Source organism: Periplaneta americana, chromosome 7 (assembly GCF_040183065.1).
Source record: "Periplaneta americana isolate PAMFEO1 chromosome 7, P.americana_PAMFEO1_priV1, whole genome shotgun sequence".
NCBI lineage: Eukaryota > Metazoa > Arthropoda > Insecta > Blattodea > Blattidae > Periplaneta > Periplaneta americana.
The window spans coordinates 138,594,901-138,617,868 of record NC_091123.1 but is presented as its reverse complement, the minus strand read 5'-3'; the positions used below and the strand labels follow the sequence as shown (position 1 = coordinate 138,617,868).

Below are 22,968 nucleotides of genomic sequence, written 5' to 3'. Positions count from 1 at the left end.
TCAATTGAAATATACAGCAAGTAATACAGGAACATCATTTTATTTTTACTTCAATTTTTATTGTACCTGAGTTTTTGAATGTACTTCATTCCCACCCCCTCTACTAGTAAACTTCCGATCTCCACACAGAACCGAGGCCGCGTATGCAGTACTGAGTTAGTGAGTTCCAGAAATATATTCGCGTTTTCCAGTGACGAAAGAGCTTCCAATATTGAAACATATTTTCGCACAGGTACTGTCTTCCGTTTGCGTACGTCGCATCCCGGTTTCCACCACTTTCTTCTGTTCGTCCCTCTGCAAAGTCTAGTAGCTGGGCTGTCTTAGCTCTTTTCTGAAAACATTAATTTCTGTTAGGAATTGGACGTCTACGTAATATTATACAACTGTTTAAAAATAACTTCAATAAAAGGGCCTCGTTAAGTAATTAACTATCACATGATTTCCCTCCTTTTCTACGACCCTGCGACAAAACCACTTGAACGGACAGTAGATAGCATTTCTGAGTAATTTTATCTTTTCGGATCGGGCAGAAGTGAAGATTAAATTTACAGTACGTAAGGCACTCTTTTATAGAGTAGGTATAGAATTATTTTAACATGAGTTACTTGTACGAAGGACGAAACTGGTAATTGAAATTAGGTACAATAGTCTATAGTGCGATAATATGCACAAAATAACTGAAGCCTGTATCGAAAAGAACGGCCACCATTTTCAAAAATGTGTTTAAATATCCATATTATGATTATTTTTCAATTTAACTTCATTCTCTATATTGTACGCTAATGTGCTGTAACAGTACAATATACACTGCATAATTAATACTTCCGAATGGATAGCGCAATTCGTGAGTGTTAATACAGTAGGCCTACTGTATTTTGATTAAACAAAAACCTAATGAAAATTATCAAACTCAAAATTGTGATATTTCCTAGTTTACATAAATGGATGAACTACTTTTCTTCCCTCCTATACCTAGTAAAGTGATTTGTATTTTACGCCAGTATAATCGAATTCCAGTCTTGGAAGGGGGAGCAAGCGGTGTTGCCAGTTTTAGTCCTTTAATTCGAAGATATAGCCAGGTTAATATTAAAAATGTTAGTAAAATAAAATATCCCTGTATAAAGTATGCACGTTAAAACTAAATGATATGTCAATCCTCATTAAGCTATGGTATTCACTTAACTTTAAACCATGGTTTCTCTGTTTTTAATAAATGGCGCTTGCCCCACTATGGCTCTGAAGCTTAGTGTATGACTTGAGTGTTTCTGTTGTCCTTATATTTAACCCGGCAGAGCTCGCGCAGGGTCCCTGAGATACAGAGCAAATAGTTTACATGTTACTACGTCACTATGTAAAAACATAGTAAAACTCTCACTTACAAAAAAAAAAAAAAGACTGTATTAGTGTATTACGATACAAGGTTGGGAAGTGCTTTTTACAAAGTCGAGGAAAAATTGAAAAATGAGCAGAGCGAATTTTTCAATTTCCGAGATTTTGTAATGCACTTCACGAACGTGTACTATTGTCCAGCATTTTTTGCACGAAAATATTTTGAAAATAATTTTTTTTTTTAATCTTAATATACAGTACGTAATTGCACTATGAACAGCTGACTGAAGGTTAACAGTCTGGCCAACGTACAGACTTCACCATCAACTTCAGTGTGAAGGAGTAAAAGTGATTTAAGTACTTGCCATATTATTTTCGTGTTCAATTGGAATAATTGTTATTTCTCTTTGTTAAGTGAAGTTTGAATTGTTTAAATAATGTTCAGTATATTTCAAATCCAGTGATTTGTTTCGTATAATGTACAGTAGAGCGTCTCGTTTAGGCACAGTGAAAACGTAAACAAAGTGCAGGTAACGTGTGGAGGGGAGGATGAACCGTACGATAAAAACGAGGGATGCACAAGGTTTTAGTTACAACATTTATGACGGAGCATTAATTGAAATTATATTTTCCAAAAACACACAAAACAAAAGAACACTAATTGCATAACGTTACCGTTTACACGTTTTAACAAACAATGTAACGTTGAAATAATTCAATTTAATATATCAAATTTTGCTACTTATATGATGCTGTTTCAAGCAGCATTTTTTACGATCATGAATTTCATTCTTTGTATGACTAACATAACATCACCGTCTTCTGTGGCCGAATTAACAAAAATACAGTACATTGGTCTGAAGTGACAACACTATTAAAAATTCCGGCACACTGGCGACACTGATATAACCTCTGTAGTTGCGAGCGTCGTTAAATAAACCATAATTTAAAAAGCAACACTATTTCGTAAACATAATTATCCCTTCTCAAAGTTCAATTTATTCAGGTACTGTTTTGTTAATTCGGCCACAGAAGACGGTGATATTACGTACGTTAGTCATACAGAGAATGAAATTCATTACTGTAAAAAATACTGCTTGAAAGCAATTTCATATAAGTAGCAAAATTTGATTTGTTATATTGAATTATTTCAACGTTACAATTTCTTGTTTGTTAAAATGTGTATATGATAACGTTATGCAATTTGTGTTTTGTTTTGTGTGTTTATGGAAAATATAATTTCAATTAATGTTCCGCCATAAATGTTGTAACTAAAACCTTGTGCATCCCTTGTGTTTATCTTACGGCTCGTCCTCCCCCACACGTTAAGTGCACTTCGTTTTCACTGTGCCTAAACGAGACGCTCTACTGTATATTGGTCTCAAGTGGCAATACTATTTCCTAAACATAATTACAGTACTGTATGATACAGCATTAATAATGCCGCAGTGAACGCAACTCGCAACAAATACATCCGCACTCCACCGTTGGCTGTTGACTGCTGGCGGAATTCCTCGTCACACCTTCCCACAACATTCGTGACTGTGTGTGTGCGCTACTGGGAACTCCACCGCTCGTTGGATATCACGTTATACTGGGTGATTCACTACTAATGACCCTCACTTCAAGTATCAGTTAGTTCTATAGGCCATTTTGAGCGTAAAATATCATATGAACATTAGGTTCGATTATCATGCTATTCGTAAGAATCCAAACGTGTTACTGTGAATCAGACTTTGGAGTTGCATCGTGATAACATTTAAATGTAAACTAAACGGAGGGTTGCGCTGTGGCGAGAAGTACGGGAGTGAAGGGGAAGATAGGCTTGGTGATTATCAGCTGCGCTTATCATGGACAGCCGTGTCGAGATACGGCATTTTACACGCGCGCCATTCACATCCGTGCGGTCAAGTGCGTTGACGTGGAAGGAGGGGTATTTTAAAATCTGCTTTCAAACTGATTGTGAGGTATGTTTTTTATGATTAATACAATATTTTGAACTAATATTTCCGTGTATTTTAAGTTAGTAATTCTTAGTTTTGCTCAAAACCATTACTACTTCCGTAGTATTCAATCAGCTGTAACTCCTTAACGGTTGATAATTCTTAAAGCGTAGGTCTTCAGTCGTGAATCATCCTGTATGTTAACTGTGAAGGACCGGCTGGATTATGTATCAAACGGAGAAGAAAATATGCGATTTAAGAGTTTGGTTGCAACAGCAAGTATTATATACATTTATTGTAACATTCAGTGGCGTCTCGTGACCTGGAATTTGTCCGGGGCTAATTGATTATAGCTTGTCATGCGTGGTACTAAAGCTAAAAAGTCATTTCATCATTGCTCATAAAATTACATTAGCTTTACTTGTATTACACTATTTTACCGCGATACGAACGCGACCGCGACAGAACTGAATGAGCCCCAACAGTCGTCCCTCTCCCGGCGCCTTCCCTCGCAACATCTATGGTATAAGATCTAGTATCTCCGTGCACTGAGCGCTACGCCGAACTAGGAACTACGTCATACTCTCCTCGTAAGGTCTGTATTGGGGATCTAGCATCTCCGGGCTAGAATTTATCTGTCGCTTCTACAACAGAACACTAGCCTATAGCATCTCCTCCGCGCAGATGAAGTCCAAATCTTGACTATAAAGAGAATAAGACTTCCTCTATATTTGAGAGTTGTTCGTAAATATCTGAAATAATGTATTACGCAAATTTTCATGCGGGGCTGAGCCCCGAAGGACGAGACGCCCCTGGTAACATTGTATTGATTAGGAAAGACTGGAGAATGCTGAGTTTTGCAATGAAAGACCTGCCCTCGGGCAGAACACTATCAATGAATGAATGTATTGATTACAATGCTGAATTGAAAGCAAAGGCTAATACTGTATTATTTGACGTTTTATGCGCATTATTCCATTTACGGAAAATGTCTCGATATTCTTTACATTTGAGTATTATTGTAGTGGCGTCGTTGTACCTACTGCAGTGGTGAAAATGCAATAGTGCTCTCTTTAGTTTTATTTTCTTGGCTGGAGTGGAAATATAGCAATATCAGATTCATTTGAAAATTGCGTTTAGACGTTTATTGGAAGTCACTAGTTACGGGCCATACGTTTTCCAATTTCAGTTGTCAAATATGAGGACAAAGGGCGTAGGCGTACTATTTGCTATCGTCTACCCGTCTCTTCCCTCTGATTCAAGAACAGAAAGAACTTCCTTAAAATTTCAACAGCACTTTTAAATGTTATCGCTCCATTTTTTTTTTGTATATGCACTGAGCAACTACTGCAGTCGGTACAGCGTCATTAAAACAACGAAAAAAGAGCTATATCTGAAAGTACTCTGTAGCCTTCTTGTTTGCAGACGGACGCGAAAATGGTGTTCGACGTCATCCAGCGAATGGAAGACACGGAGCCGTTTTCCGAGGAACTCCTAGCAGCCATGAAGCGATTGTGGGCCGACATCGGCGTACAAGAGTGCTTCGGGCGTTCCAACGAGTACCAGCTCAACGACTCGGCCAAATAGTGAGTATTCAGTCCGTCTTCTTGATTGAGATTGAAATGGGTATTTCATCTCTGAAATTACAATAGAACTTATGAGTTGAAGGTCACACAGTAATGGAAAGAACTTGGAAGGTTGATCCACACACGTGTTTTATTTTAATCATTCACTTTTTTAAGATTCGCTTCGGCATTCAAGTGGTTACCATACTTGGCATTCGGTCCAAGTCTCGCTGATTCAAACCCCACGCAGGATAGTGGCATTTATCAGATGGAAATTAGAAATAGGAACCGTATTCTGTCCCAGGGCGTACGGAGTAACGGTTAGTTGTTCTTAGACTATAATGGCGCGACGTCATATTGGCGCCTGGCACAGGTACTATGAGCGAACACTTGAATCTTGTTTGTTCTGTAGTTGACGTTCTATTCATGATTCAAAACGATCTTGGGGACTGTTAAAATGCCTTCTATGGATAAAAATTGATTTTATGGTGACCTTTCCTATAATTTAAATTATTTGTTCATTTATTTATTTGGTTTATTTTTACTGGTACTGGCAGAGTTAAGGTCGTAAGGCCTTCTCTTCCACTCAACCAGTGTAAAATACGTAGCAAATATAAACAACATCAATACAGAAAACAAAGGAATAATAGTTATGATAATGATTGGATAATAGAGCAAAATGTAGATGTATTTAGTTACATGTAATTCTAAAGCAGAGCTGGGCACATTACGTGATTCTGAGAAATGAGCGCTGTTTTCTTTAAAGAGCAATACTCCCGAGCGCTGTGACGCATGCATTCTGTACGTCATTCACTGTCACAAGAGTGGTTGACTCTGCAGTAGGATGGCGAACTTTGAAGGTGCACCCGCCTGAAAACCTGAATCATATTTTGAGATTGAACATGACTAAGGGCCAGTATTATCAACGCCGTTGAAACCTTACGTTCAGTTTAAACTCAAGTTTATCGTTCTGGTTCGTATTATAAACCTTATGTACCAGCTAATCTTGAGTTAACTTGAATTTAACTTTATCCGCAGTATTCTGCCGTTTAAACTGCAGTTCAGGGCTCAAGGCAGTCTTCTGCCGTTTAAACTGCAGTTCAAGGCTCAACAGTGCAAGATGGCGACTTCCGCTATACATACGGGCATGACAGATGTTTTCCGAGAACTTATGAGTGACGATGAGGAAGTGATCAATATTACTGAACGACCATGGCGGCCAAGAACTTTTCGAAATAGAGTGCACCACTTATGAACATGAGTTTTAAAACAGAATCAGGCTTTCGAAGTAGACAGTCCTAATCTTCAGAATTAGACTTTATAGTTTCTAACCTTGTTTCGAAAAGTTGAAACTCGAATACAACTTGCAACAAAAAATTATAAAGTGCTAAAATATGTGTGTTTTAGGGTTTTGCTTTGAAGATTATTTGAAAAGGTCAACGATTTCCTTTTTATTTTTGAAAACATCCTTTTGAACCTTTGCATCAGTTATTATATAGTTGTTATTTTTCCTCTGGTAACGATGGAAGATTTCGGATGTGTCCATAAATCTCCTGTAAGCCTATTGCGCATTGTACTGTGTGTGGCAGACAGTCTTCTGGTAAGATTTACCATAAAATTTTGGGATCTAGTAATATTACGTAACATTATTAAACACATACAAATAATTATATTATTTGACAGACTTCTGTTTGATAAACATTCTGCACAACTTATAAAATACGCACACTAATATTATAGTTCATTACTCAGCTGATTGTGTATGGAGTTGAATTTCGGATGGTCATGCATGATCTAGTCTGGTTGCAATGTGTTTGGGAGTATAATGTTGGTAGCCAGCACCAAGAAGCTCTGTGAGGTTAAGTCTGACAAGCATACTGAAGTAGGTGGTATTGGTTCTCTAAAGGTTTTGTTATGATATTTTCTCTGTTATCGAAGAACAAAGATGTTTCTTAATGGAGATTGTTCACGAACATCGGCCATTTTAACAGCAATAACATAATAAAACAGCACCGATCGTCTTCTTTTCTTTGCTAGCAATAATACCAATCGTATTCCACTACAGTTTAACTTAACCGAGATTCTGTAATACGGTACGTTGATTAAACTCTCGGTTAGGTTTAACTTTGGTTTAACTCGAACATCAAATTAACCGTATTTATAATACCGCGCCTAATTCATTTGTTCCAAACATTGTACGGCTTCTGCAAATGAAACGTAAGTCTCGGAAAACGACCACATAGTTATGTTGGTTATTGAGTTTCAAATAGTTTTGTTTCAGTAGAAAATATTTATTAATTTCAGATTGACAGAAGTACATTTTGTTACGATAGTTTATTCATGCAGAAGAAAAGTGTAAGAGACAGTTCATTATTAAATTCCTTCTTGTGTTTCTGATTGCAATCCTTTATTGTGTATGTTTATATTATTAATACCATTATGTAATTTTTAAAGCACTGTGCACATAGATTGTATAAATAAGCCTAATGATTTGTATGTGTGCATAGAACAAAGTTTATTTCATTAAATTCATAAGAGTGTTATAAAGTATTTACTATACAATAGATAAATGTAATATCCTTATTAAAGTACAGACTGAATGGATAGAACAACCGTGGCTCTTGTTATATTAATGCAGGGAAGGTAGCTGTAATGTCAGTCCGCCACTGCGTGAGCGTTCTGTACTGGCTTGGAATTAAAGTGCTTTGCGGAGCGAGAGCAGCTCTGACCGGCTAAACGGAGCCGCTCTCATGCCCGGCGCTGTTCTAAAGAGTTACACGTCACTCAAAAACTCCAGTAATAGGCTACTTAAGGGGACACTCAACTATATTTTGGAGCTTTTTTCCTATTTGACTAATCTTTTTCAAATTTGGAGAAAAAGTTTAATATACACATGGAAAGTAACATGAAAAATCTCAGCTCATTAGATCCAATACTTTTCAAAATAAAAAATATTTCAATTTTAATCAATCATTAATTGAAATATCACTTTTAATTATCATTTTTTATTTTTTGGCTTTGTGCATTTGACTGTGACTTCTCAATGAATAGGGGAAGAATTCTGCATATTGATTTAGTTCTGTCACTTAAATTAGTATAGAAATTTAATTTTTCATTTCTATGACACTTTTTCTCCAATTTTCAAGTTGAGTGTCCCCTTAATCTTATAGCCTTCTGGAGCAAAGTACGGTCCCTAATTATAAGTTACTTAACCTCGTTACCAGAAGCTAGGGTGTCTTTTCTAGTAGTGATACATTTTGATCAGCACTTCTCATGTGTGCATGCAATTCATTGATAAACTCTATTGCAGTGATGTACCATTTGTTAATGCTATTGTACATAAAGTGATAGAATGTGCTTATTCCAAAAGCAAAGAATGTGCTTATTCCAAAAGCAACTCTTTCATTTCTTTGTTTCTCTGAAACATACATTAACTTTGTCACCACTATACAACAAATTATATTTTAACCTTGCTGCATAGACTCTTCCTTGGTGTTCTGCGTTGAACCTCTAAAACAGCAGTCATCAGCACAGTGCATCTTCGGACTAGTGTCTCTTACCCGCGGATAAGAAATGCACTAGCGTGCATCCGCGGCTGCTGGCGGGTATGCGTTCTCCCTCTCCCTTCTGCACGACGGTGCATATTCCGACACACTTCTTACCTGTTATCCATTTCAGGGAGTGCTAACTATCTCTGCTCTAAAACATCAAGAAGATCATAGACATATATATATATATATATATATATATATATATATATAAAATTTTAATATACATTTATTATTACAATTATTACAATAAGAAAACCACAAAAATACATATTAAATGTAATAGAAACAAAGATACATTTAAAAAACTATTACATACATAAATTAAAGAAAAAACAGAAATATAAATTAGAGAATTAATTAAATTTGCTCACTCTGTGAAGGTAAATCGTAAAGGTTACTGAAAATGCCCTGCAAGTTATAGCCCAAGAACTTCAAAATTTCTTTTTACAGCTGAAAGAAAAAAAATTAATACATAAACCAGTCGAGGAAGTAGAGGGATTTATTATGTACACTTACCGGCAAAAAGAATGGGCCGACTCTTGGTCGATAGAAATGATAAGTTCTATCGCGCGGTTCACTCGTGTAAACGTAACCCAGTGCAAGGCATTGCTGTGGTGTCTCTTCATTGAAAGTCATCCGTCTATAATGTAATAAACCTTACGAGCAGTGTGTGGCCCAGTGGTAAGAAGTCTGACATCCGTGCCAGAGGTTCTGAGTTCGCCTCCTGATGCGGTAAAATTATTATTTTTATTTTAACTTTTACTTAATTATTAGTTTAAATGTGAAATGGCATTTGTTAACAAACTTCGTTATGCCTGCCTTGTAAAAATATTATTGCCCATTACCTGTGGGCTATTAATAGGTGAAACCTGGTCTATATAGACAAAAATACTTGTTTCACATCCTAAAAAAACGGACGCATATCAAACACAGATAAATAATGAAATTAACAAAAACAAAAAATTTGTTCATATATTAACAAAACAAGGCTGTGGTGGGGACTAGTATCTCGTCCACAAACCACCTACGTCAACATCTGCCCACATTCTGCGCGGCATGGAGTCCACAAGATTATGGAACAGGTCTAAATTCTTGGCCATCTTCTCCCTTGCATCTAGAACTCTGTCCCATAATTCCTCAGGTGTCCGAACGGGTGGTTGTTCTGCCCAATTAGAGCGTAGGATCCTTTTGACTGAAGCCCACAAATTTTGAAACGGATTCATATCTGGTGAATTTGGAGGCCAGTCGACTGGGTCGACATCACGCCTCCTCGTAAACCATCTTTGAATCCGGTTGACGGTGTGTATCGGATGATTACCCTGCTGGAAGAAAAGTGTTCCTTCTGGATATCGTTTTCGGGCGGAAGGGATCATTACATTTGCCAAAATATGTTCGTAGACTTCTGCCGTAAACAGACCGTGGATGCGTTCCAGAAGTCCTGCCCCATCGTATGACATCCACCCCAACACGCGACCCTCACGCGAAGCGTATCGGTGGTCATTCATACAATAAACTAGGGCAGTACTATCATTGCTATTGGAGACAATTACCTCGTTAGAGAAAATGAAATTTCTCCAATCAAAGTCCTGTCGGAGAGTAGCACACACAAAATGTTACTGGAGACAATTACCTGGTCGGAGGAAATGACATTTCTCCAATCGAAGTCCTGTCAGAGAGTAGCATACGCAGAATAACCTATGCGAACCAGGCCAATGAGTTATTGTTTCTGTGCCATCTTCAAGCGTAATGACGAGACAGAACGTTATATTAACAGATAGCAGTATTGCTTGAAAGAGAGAGGGAGGTTTATTATTATTATTAGAGTTTGGGCATATTCTAAGATATATCGCCACATAATTATAGCTTTGCGAGACACATATGATGGCAAATTTGTAATAAAAAAAAAAAAAAGAAGATTGGGGGAGATTCGAACCTAGAGCTACTACGGTACTAACTTGTTCAATATACCAATGCCGTAACAACTTACGCTACTGCAACTGATTATATCAGTTCGGCATAATACATGGTTTTCCTGTTCATATTCGCTCCGGTCGATTTTGTATTTATCAATTTTATTATTATTTCACTCTTCAAGGGCCCTGATATATCTAGAATCAACGCGCCATTCGATTTTATTACACATTTTAGCCTCTTAAACAAAATACAGCAAATTTAAATGGTTTAATTATGTGTTACCTAGTGAACTACGGCGTTGACGAGACGAGCATGCGCAATGTATGTCTCTGGAACTTAAAAATTGTCGGCCGGCCCATTCTTTTTGCCGCTAAGTGTACCTAGTAAAACATTTGAGTATGATGATAATTTTCGTGGCATTTTCTTAAACTTCCAGTTACTAAAACATAAAGAAATTTTCATAACCTAAAAGAATTATGCTTACCAGAAATAGATTTCCACTTCTTTGATTCAACCTGCTCTTCACTTGATTTGTATGTTCTTTTCCCTCTCGTTTAGCCAATGTAGTCTTGTTTCTTTTACATTGTGAATACATTAACTTCCTTTTATTTGTATCCAATCATCCATGTTTAGGTAAGATATATTCTGTGGTAACTTTATTCACACTCACGATATTAGAATACAAATGAGCAAATATTATTGTTTCCTGTACTACATTTCATATCGTGATGTGCAATTTGTTTAAAGAGTATGAGTCCTAGACCGATGCCTTTTTAACAAATTAAAGATAGTTCGGGACAATGGATGACGGTCAGTTTACAACGAGACTAATGTCTTTTTAATACAGAATGAAATAGCTATCATAATAGATGAATAAAAAATAAATAACTCAATTGTGACTGATGCCCTTTTAACAAACCGTGATTCGCTTGTCTTAGCGCCTTAGGAAAACCTTGTATGATGGTAGGCCATTGTAAGAACCCTCTATAGTCTTATCTACAATCATTAAACTTCTCTTGATATGTCTTGATGTAGCGAACTATTTCTTCACATGTTATTCTTGACTTGCCATGCTACTGCTTGTACAAACCATTTGAAAATAACTTCTGCAAAGAATGATATATGCAAGACATACTTGTTCAGTAGCATTTGAAATTGTGTTGTTACATAAAGTATAAAGTGGCGGTGCCAACTTCGGTATTTCTAGATTGAAACTGAAGGATATCACGCAATCTCGTAGACATATCGGGCCCATTGATCAAGGTCACTATGCTTAAGAAGTCTTGTCATTTATTACGAATTGTCCATCTCAAAGGATGTCGGCTTGAGTCATCGTAATAAATAATTATCTAATGCAAACATTGGGCTCATTGATGTGGCCCGTCCGCATTTCTGTGAATATCTCAATAATTAACGAAACTCCAGGCCGAGAATCGAACGAGGATCCTCTGAACTTTTAGTTATGCTTATGGAGAATCCAAGTTTTCTTAGAACCGGTTATTTATAAGGCTGAATTAAGAAGTATAGTAAATATTTTAGAGGGTGATAGTGTGGACTATTTTGAGTAAAAAAGTTCATATAAACATACGTCCACTTATTAATGGGTGTGGATATACATCTGTTTGAATGTTATGCATAACAAGCTTTATATATGGTATGAAAGACAAGTGACTACGTACAAAGAAATAGTTCGAGTCGCTTTTTTTTTTTTTTTAGTTGGTCTGAGTCCGAGAACAGCACTGTTTATAATAAGTGCAGAGAAACAGTTGTTCGTAGCTCCATTGGTTACAAGAATGGGCATGTTCTTCCAGCATGACGGAGCCCCTGTACATTTTAGTCGTCAGGTGACACATCATGTGAATTTCGCATTCTCCCAACGATAGATCGGCCGCTGTGTTCAAGTGCATTGGTCAGCAAGGTTCTCCCCCTTTGATTTTTGTCTGTGGAGATGATGGAAGGCGAAGTGTACAAAACCGGAGTAAACACAAGGGGCGAATTTGTTGCTCGCGTTATGAATATTGCTGCCCTCTGAAGAACAAAATGACCTCAGAAGCATGCGTGTCATTCAAGCCATTATCATCATCTCATTTATCTCCACAAAGAGTCTCCATCGGATTTATTCTGCGCCAGCTTCTTTACCTCCTTCCATATTTTCTCTTCCTTCGTAATGTCAACAATATTGTTCCTCTCCATTTTTTTCGCCTTCCTCTTCTATTCCCTTGAGGATTCCAATCTAAAACTTTCTTTTCAATAGATTCATTGTCGTTCTTTAATATACGTCCTTTCAAATCTTATATTTTTGTTTGTTTCTAATTTAATTTCTTTTTGATCTGTGATTTTTCCTGACCATCGCTCTGATTCTTCGTAAACATCTGTTCGTAAATATTTGTAATGAAATTTTGTTTCCGATAATTTTATTTGTTTTCCATGTTTCACACCCATATAATAAAATTATTATATTCATTTTACTACGCCTTAATATTGAACTAGATTTCCATATTGGATACAGTTCAGCAAAGGTATCATAACCTTTCGTTATTCTACTCGTATTTACAGCATCCTCAGGAGATTCATCATCTTTGCTAAACACAATTCTTTAACACTTTCAATGCACAGTATTTATTATTTTATTGAGAATTTGTCAGCTTTTTTGCTGTTGAATTTCGTTTCCTGGTTTTCTCTGTTTTCATGTGCTCTGTTTTATTTATTTTGCTAAATCATTTATTTTCCTTTGCATATCACCAAAATTACGCGAAAGGAAAAAGACATCGTCCGCAAAATCCAAGTTTGGATTTAACCCTTAAATGGGCAAAACTTCATTTCTCACACTAGTTTATTAAACCGTGTCGGACTGTAAAGAAAACAACTATCGCACTGTCTATATTTTATGTTATACAGTAAAGGTAAAGGTATCCCCGTAACATGCCATGAGGCACTTCGGGGGCATGGAGGTAGAGCCCAATGCTTTCCATGACCTCGGCACTAGAATGAGGTGGTGTGGTCGGCACCACGCTCTGACCGCCTTTTACCCCCGGGAAAGACCCGGTACTCAATTTTATAGAAGGCTGAGTGAACCTTGGGGCCGTTCTGAAAGTTTGGCAACGAGAAAAAATCCTGTCACCACCTGGGATCGAACCCCGGACCTTCCAGTCCGTAGCCAGCTGCTCTACCAGCTGAGCTACCCGGCCGCCCACAGTATTATAGTATACTGTGAAATTTTAATTTTCCTACGAATTTTTTTTATTGTTCTATTAAAATTATAGCATATAGCCTATTAACCTGTTGTGTCGTATAGGATACTTTGCGAATTTAATGGTTAAACCCCACTTTATATCTCTTTTACCATTATTCACATAAGAATTCTTTAACTCACCGATAATGCTTTTGTTTGTTATCAAGGCCATTATTCGTCTTTGAGATATATAATTTCAGGCTTTGATTAATATTTATAATTTTCGTACTAACGCCACTTCTTGTCTTATCTGCAATAGGCCCAACGTGTGGAACTTACACTAAATTAAATTTCCCTTTATCTTATAAATTGTTTTGTGTGTGTTAATATTGTCGTAATGGATTCATGCAGATCTTTATAACTTCAATACTTAAAGAAGTTTTCTTTTTGAAGTATAATTTTATAGATAACAGTTACTGTTCTGGAGGCATAATGTCGGTAGTGTTTTATCTGATGCGGTGGCAGTCGTGTTCCAAACGTTAACGAAGCATTTCAGCGGTATTAATTGATGTAGAACAGTCAAAAGCAAGCCGTTCACGTATTCTCGGAAAGATTTTGGTGCTTCACAGACAACTGTTAGGAAATATTTATGTATTAGTTTGCTTCAGGGAATATTTATGTAGGTCATTACTTGCTTCAGGAAATATTTATGTAGGTCTATTACTTGCTTCAGGGAATATTTATGTAGGTCTATTACTTGCTTCAGGGAATATTTATGTTTTACTTTGCTTCAGGGAATATTTATGTAGGTCTGTTACTTGCTTTAGGGAGTATTTATGTATTACTTGCTTCAAGGAATATTAATTATGTATGTCTATTACTTGCTTTAGGGAATATATGTATTACTTTGCTCCAGGGAACATTTATGTATTACTTTGCTTCAGTGAATATTTATGTTTTACTTGCTTCGGGGAATATTTATGTAGGCCTATTACTTGCTTCGAGGAATATTTATGTAGTCCCATTACTTGCTTCGGGGAATATTTATGTATTACTTCGCTTCAGGGAATATTTATGTAGGCCTATTACTTGCTTCGGGGAATATTTATGTATTACTTTGCTTCAGGGAATGTTTATGTATTACTTGCTTCAGATTATATTTATGTAGACCTATTACTTGCTTCAGTTAATATGACAACTGTTAGGAAATATTTATGTATTAGTTTGCTTCAGGGAATATTTATGTAGGTCATTACTTGTTTCAGGATATATTTATGTAGGTCTATTACTTGCTTTAGGAAATATTTATGTAGGTCTATTACTTCAGGGAATATTTACGTTTTACTTTGCTTCAGGGAATATTTATGTAGGTCTGTTACTTGCTTTAGGGAGTATTTATGTATTACTTGCTTCAAGGAATATTAATTATGTATGTCTATTACTTGCTTTAGGGAATATATGTATTACTTTGCTCCAGGGAACATTTATGTATTACTTTGCTTCAGGGAATATTTATGTTTTACTTGCTTCAGGGAATATTTATGTATTACTTTGCCTCAGGGAATATTTATGTAGGCCTATTACTTGCTTTGGGGATATTTATGTACAGTATTACTTTGCTTCAGGGAGTATTTATGTATTACTTGCTTCAGGTAGTATTTATGTAGACCTATTACTTGCTTCAGGGAATATTTATGTATTACTTTGCTTCAAGGAATATTTATGTATTGCTTTGCTTCAGGGAATATTTGTGTATTATTTGATTCAGGGAATATTTATGTATTACTTGCTTCAGGGAATGTTTATGTATGACTTGCTTCATGTGCCTTAGAAACCTTACACGAGACACATGTCTGCCAACCTTGTATCTCAGTAGACCTTCTTTATCACAAAATAAACTCAAGAGTAATGCTTTTATCAAAAGAACTAACAAACAATTCAAAATAAACTGAGGAAGTCTGTTTAAATAACCATTCGCAGATCTTTCTCTTTAGTATCAAGTATCGTTTGCGACGTACGTTTAAATGAGCTTCCTGATGTTAAACAGTGTCTGATCTGCGAGCCTATAAGTGGATGAAATTGAAATGCTAGTAGGGTAACGCAAAATTGTGTTGCAACACACGATAACTCAGAAACCATACATTCATACATACATACATACATACAGTCCACACCTGTGGAGTAACGGTCAACGCGTCTGGCTGCGAAACCAGGTGGCCCGGGTTGGAATCCCGGTTGGGGCTAGTTACCTGGTTGAGGTTTTTTCCGGGGTTTTCCCTCAACCCAATACGAGCAAATGCTGGCTAACTTTCGGTGCTGGACCCCGGACTCATTTCACCGGCATTATCACCTTCATATCATTCAGACGCTAAATAACCTAGATGTTGATACAGCGTCGTAAAATAACCCAATAAAATAAAAAAATACATGTATGTACGTACGTACATACATACATACATACATGCATAGTGTTCTGCCCACGGACAGTCTTTCAGTGCAAACTCAGCATTCTCCAACCTTTCCTATATTCTGCTTGATAATTGGTGCAGCGAGAGTCTCCAGTAATAGTCACCAAACTTCTACCAATCTCGGAAACCTGGTCTTGTGTTTCTCTACACCAGGAGCCTATTGTTTCGACAGCAAAGGCGATGAAGATGTAATTTCTAATAAATGTACGTGTTCATGACGTTTACTGCGTACCGCAGATTCTGCTGTAGAGCTTGCGATTTTAGAAGTTGACGGCAAGTGTGATGGAGCTAAGGTTCCACGCATGCCGTATCCCACATTAGCGATTTTCCTCTGCTCCACGGGACCAAGGTTAATCCATCAGGACGCTTTCCATCCGTGCGACTGATCCCAGTGGGTTCTAAAATAGCAGGGATACCAGAAGATGTTAATGCTCTCTTGATTATGTCATTAAGTGTTGAATGTCTAAAAAAAAAAGTCCCTTACTCTTGACACAACCCAGAGCGTGATGACCGTAAGTGTCGACAACTTCCCTACATACACATTTATATGGTTGGCAGATTTTACATCCAGGACGTAGAACGACTGCAATCTTAAAAGATTTGTTATCCATCAGCGTTTCAGTATTTGGGGAAGGTAGAGCTTGTAGCCAGGAACCCACTTCCTTTTCTTGTAGAGTCAGAAGTCGAATTTGGCCGTTCCTGATGCACAAGATGTTACAAGAGATTCTAGGATGAGCCTAATAATTAGGCTACATCATGCAAACAATTCTGGACGTCTGGATGAGATGGCGGATTAGAGTTCCTGGATATAACATTCCACCTATCCAAAGCCTCCGGCAAATAACAGATTTCGACCTCATCGCTGAATGAAGGAAAATTATATTTGATGATATCGAAAACTTCATATGCAGAAGCCAAGAATGCCAGTGTACAGATGTTACTAATTGTATTTAGGTTCTAGAATCTGCAGTCACATTGCATGTATCACAAAATAGTTTCTGAGTTTTAATGAAAATGTAATAAAACTGAAAGCGCTGAACGTAATTCCTGGATTGCAGCGTATTGTGATATCAAATACTCGTAACAAATTTCTGCAAAAGTTGTTTACTGTATATGTTTTCAGTTATGTAATATAAAGCATTTAATGATATATCAATAGTTTTGTCAGGAAACTTCAACATAGACATGAACAGGGAACAAAACGCTGAATTCCTCGCTTTTATGTGGAACAGATTTGAATTGGAATTATTTCCTAACTCCGAATCTAGTACAACGTGAATATCTTTCATATATTAACAATGTAACGTATTTTCGCTATCGCAGGCTAATACGTTAACTTCAAAATCTCCGATTACTTAAGCGAACGACTCAATGCAATGTTCATTTAAATGGCATCTGGGTCATTCCATGCAAAAAAGTGTGTTTTTGAACCATGATGTCTCAAAAGTTAAAAATATTGTAGTAGATTATTTTGTATGTTCTAAATATGAATTTCAAGGAATACTATATTTATTTTTCTCATAGTTTGGCAGCAATCAGAATTTAAAATATTGGTTTAACAAAAAATACGGTTTCATTCATTGAATTTTTCTTACTATGTAAAGAAAGATTGAAAAGTAATTTCAATGCAATTCGAAAAAAGGAGAGCCTTGTTTATAAATGCCCTTAAAATGAATATATATATATATATATATATATATATATATATATATATATAATGTTTTAAATAGTTACCCACCGTAAAATAATTTAAAAAAATATAGAACATAAAATGTAATTCATTTTTATAGACGAAAAAACATGTGTTTAATTCTTTAGGGTATATTGATTTCACTGTGAAAATTTCATAATGTTGACTTAAATATCATGCCAGTTTTTAATAAAAATAACTCACCTGAACAAAGGAGCTCAGCAAGTAGGCTCTCCCGTCGTACAGAATATTGCGCGATGAAGGTCAGGGAGACTGACGTTTGAGATTAATTATCGTTATGAAGTCTCGCGAACGCTGCGACCGCCACACACAGCAAGCGATTTTCAACCGTCGGAACAAAAATTAATAATTTTATTAATTTAATTATTTACAGTTTTTTTTAGATAAAGTCATAAAACTTGGGAGATGGATTAGGAATAAGATTTTCTTTAATACGAATGAAATTCGCATGAACTTAATTTGTTACATTCGAATATAAAACTATTTATTTTTTTTCAATGAGGTGTTTTTATGAGCATGCCTTAATATTATTCGGACTAGTCTTTAAGGTATTAAAATATGGTTATTCAGGTTTATAATGGCGTCTGTTTAGTTTCGATGACACTTCATATAGTGTGTCTAGAATATTTTAAATGATGGATAACATGTAACTGCCAGTCAGTCATCCGTTATGTCTAAAATATTAATGATATGGCGGTCATAGTTGGCAGTTTAATTTATTTTCATAATATTATTATATTAAAAGCCCCAAAAAAATCATGACATCGCTGGCATATTCTTAAAATTTCGTATGGAATGACCCATCTGTGACAATATAATGACATAGTATGTTTGTACTAATAGCCTATTACAAACATAATTAATTTTATGTCGTAACAGGCACTAGATGTTATTCAACAGATATTAGGGAACTAAGGTTCTTTTAATACTGTTTTTGGATTCTGAATCGAAACATGACATGGTTTCCACGTGTGATTCAGCAGCATAAAAATTAATAACGAAAAAGTAGCTAATTTTATACACGAAACCGTTTTCGTGAATCTGTCAAAACAAAATTAAGATGCGCAAGCAATGAAGCATGACGCCCCCTCTATAAGTATGACTTCCTTGAATGTCAGAGCAAGGTGCCAACCTGTAGCTCTGCATTTCCTTGGAGAAGATAAAAAAGATTCTGGACACTCTCCAACTTCTGAAACTTTGCCCAAAACACTAAGAAATCCGTGCTATCTTTTCCACTCCAACCTGTGAATGTGTTGCCAATATGAATTTAATTCAACTGAATTATAGGGGTCTTTTTATAAAAATACCGCTACGTTTCAGAATTTGCTACTGCGTATAAAGACTTCCTTCGGTTTTGATAGCAGTCTTATACTAACGAAAATTATTAACCGATTTGCTTTAGCGACACTTCTTTTGTTCGCGTAATATATATATTTTTTTTTACTTCGTTATTTAACAACGCATATCAACTACATGGATATTTAGAGTCGATGAAATTGGTGATAGCGAGGTGGTATTTGGCGAGATGAGGCCGGGGATTCGCTATATATTACCTGACATTCGCTTTACTGTTGGGAAAACCTCGAAAAAACCCAACCAGTTAATCAGCCTAAGCGGGAATCGAACTCATAGTCCACACCTGTAGAGTAACGGTCAGCGCGTCTGGCCGCGAAACCAGGTGGCCTGGGTTCGATTCCCGGTCGGGGCAAGTTACCTGGTTGAGGTTTTTTCCGGGGTTTTCCCTCAACCCAATATGAGCAAATGCTGGGTAACTTTCGGTGCTGGACCCCGGACTCATTTCACCGGCATTATCACCTTCATCTCATTCAGACGCTAAATAACCAAAGATGTTGATAAAGCGTCGTAAAATAACTTACTACTCGAATGGCCGAGCGCAACTCAGGATGAGCAGGTAAACGCGCTACCGCCTGAGAGCTACTCCGCTGACGTCGCGTATATCTGCACATATCACGAAATAGATTTTGCGCTGTTACTGGAAAGAAACAGTTGCAAGTATCTTACGTCACGATTCGTTTGTGTTCTGTGTTCTCTTGTTTTCTTCTTCTTAATTCCACCTTTACTCTACGAGGTCCCGAGCCAGTCGTTTCGCAGAAAGCTGGTGATTGAAAAAATTTAAAATCCAGTCACATTTGACCTTATAGTTACCGATGTCGAGAATCCAGCTGAATTGTAACACCGGAAGAGAAAACTGGACGTTAATAAGAATCAGCAATTACTCTGAGAACTCCATAACAGCTTTCACTTCATTTGTACACATTTACACGACAGACGGTTGTTTCTCGTGCTAATTTCGTTCATAGCACGATGACTGCTGTCAGTCGCGATGTGCCTCAGAAAGTTTAATTTGGACCAAATCGTTCACAATCTCATCACCAGATGATTCAGCGTTTTTCTTTGCAATGTTTACCAACCGAAGGATTCAATCCAAATTCAACTTAGACATTCAGTGTGACTTTTGTGAGGTAGTCATTACTAGTAACAGGCAAAATATGAAAATTCATACTCTAAATCATTCCTGCTAGCCGTAAGGGAACAAGGATTTTCCCATTCACGATGTGTAGACCAGCCCTGAGCACAACGGGGAAGTAAAACGGAACTTTGAAGCCCCCCTCTCATGGCCTTTTCTCTTAGACTACCTTATAAACAAATTCACAGTAGGCACTATGCATCAGTGACGGATTTCAGGCGAACAGCGAGAGCTGAAAGTTCGTAAAAGCTATGATGCCTGCCTTATACAATCAGTCACTGAGCAATGTCTACTCGTCTTAGCCGGGGAAGGTGAAGTGGAGAGTTAAGGGAAAATCTGCAGTGACTCGACTGAGTTATTAGTGCCTAGACCTGGTGTAGAATGTAATTAGGGGAAAGTCGGGTAGTATCGGACATCGGTTAATATCGGACAGTGCGTTTCTTTCATCTACCACCATATGGTAGTACTTGAATGACATGGTTACGTTTCTCTATGCGACATCACAGAAACGTAACCATGTCAATCAGGTACTATCGTCGTGTGGTAGATGAAAGAAACTCACTGTCCGATACTACCCGACTCTCCCCTAATGCCAAAATATATCGTATTTCATAATGTTCTAATAAAATTTTCATATTTCATCGAAGTCTTCATATTCTTTTACGGTTTGTTTCCCTTCAGTTAATATTTCTGTAATTGAGAAGCGTTTTTTCAAATGCCGGTGAACTACAGTTTTGTGAAAATTGACAGCTATGTTTTCGTGTAGTAAGACAGCTGAAATGATTTCTTTCTTTACAATTGAAAGTACAGATGTCTTAAATATGATTGATTCAATATTTATATAGCGGAAAATCCGTTAAAAATAATCAAAACTTTCAAGTGTAGGCGAAAGAAATGAAGTATGTCAAAACTACAGTCGAGATAGAGTCGATTTTCGAAAGAAAAAAAAACCTTAAATACTACTGAATCGGGCTTTCCAAATATAAGGAGACAGTAGAGATGTTTTACAGGAAACACTTGTAAACCCCAAGCCAGCCATTCCAACAGAATTCCGGGATTCCCAAGAGCATGTGAAATTTTCAAGTTCTCCTTTAGAGATATTGAAATTATAGCATCAATGAACTTGAGAAACCAAAACAAAATAAGGCATTCCTATTCCACCTTCTCTCATTCTTTCGAGTCCAGTGAAAATCTTGTCAGTGTTGCCATGTCCACTCACATTCGGTAAATTAATTTAAACGAGTTTCATCCATCAATTTTAGTGTAATTAATTTCTCCTCTTCTTGAAACCTCGTGGAGTTTTTTCATCGTACAAAGCATTATTAACAGACAGAAGGTGTGAACGTTTGCCAGATATAGAAACATTACTTGTATTGTAACCAATGTTGAGTCTAGCCATGTAAGAACTTTTTCTTTCCTGTCCAGTGTAAAACATTAAGGTACGTACATATTTCTTCCATTCAGGTTAATATTTGAATATACAGATTTATTACACTTTAAATTAAATGCAAGGTGGAAGTGATATAACAGCGCTGGTTAAAGAGGACAATAGAATACATTATAATAAATAAGAAAAACCTATTATGCATGTTGTTATTTTGAGAATTAGGCTGAAAGTCTGCGTGGTTAGGCAACAGCGCATCGCCGGCCTCCCTCCGAATACACTCATGAACACAGGTCTGAATTGCAGCAAGGTTGCCAAACTTCGTAATGGCAGAAAGTAACGATACGTCTTAATCTTTTTATTTAATTTGGAAAAAACTGTCATTTTTATTGAAAAACTGCAAAGGGCTAAATCATTCGTTATCAGTTGTTTCTTATGATAATAAAATCAGAATCGTAAGGATAGTATTTATCTACAGTAATCTCACTGCAGGTTTTGAAATACTAAAAATTAAACTGTCTTGAAAATATATTATTGTACCATCTCATCATTACAAATATTCCGCTAGATGGCAGTAGTGTGTTATGGTTAGCTGTTCTCTTGTTACCAGTTGTGCCAAGTATACAAGTTTCATTGAACTCTGTGGATGATTACTAGTCAAGAAGGCTTTATTGATTCAGTTTATTAAAACAGTTGCATTTCACTTCAATTATCAATACAGTATTGATGCGTGACTATCCATAATCTGATACAGCAGAAGCTGTAACATAACCTAAATATTATATAAACAAGATAAATGGTAGGAAAGTTTTAATTAAGGATGGTGAAATAAACATGACTTGTTTTAAAAGTTACAATTATTGAAAGTACAATGTTGGCAAACAAAGAAACAAATGCTAGGGAGATGATAAAAACAGATGCTATGATAAACAGCCATGATTGGTGAAACACATCGTTCCGTACCGTTTTATTGGTCAAAAGTAGCATGACGTAGTAAAAGTGTAATAGTCGAATAATATAGTAAAACATTTATGGTTTTTTTTTTTTCTGAGAAAAGTATTCATTTGGGATTGGTATGGTATTAGAATGTTTTGTTGTATTATCGCCGCGGACTCATGCTTAACATGTCGGCATCATACAATAACGTGCGGTGTGCTTTTAAAACATAATTTTGCCGACCGATTGTTGCTCTGTAGGTTTCACTCTAAGCGTCACGTTGTCACGTCTACTTCCTCGATAAGAATAAGCATTAGTTTGTTATATTGTTAAATGGCTATTATTATTATTATTATTATTATTATTATTATTATTATTATTATTTCATATACAAGTACGTTCACATTCTTAACTCTTAATAACTCTTTAATAATAATTTTAATCACATACCTTAATGTTCGTCCTCAGCACAAGACATTGCAACCTCGGTTTTAGTCCACTTGGATT

At 36.4% G+C, this 22,968-nt stretch overlaps 1 protein-coding gene across 4 annotated transcripts in view; it reads left to right on the top strand.

The window, feature by feature from the left end:
- Galphao (G protein alpha o subunit) overlaps positions 1 to 22,968 on the top strand; it is a 571,293-nt gene that overhangs the window by 352,441 nt on the left and 195,884 nt on the right. For 2 of the 4 annotated variants that reach the window (XM_069831369.1, XM_069831370.1), the window contains exon 4: positions 4,698 to 4,858. In XM_069831369.1, coding sequence (XP_069687470.1) covers positions 4,698 to 4,858 — 161 coding nt within the window. Of the gene's footprint in view, positions 1 to 4,682; positions 4,859 to 22,968 lie in introns of all 4 variants that reach the window. The other 2 variants (XM_069831367.1, XM_069831368.1) reach the window with 1 other exon arrangement.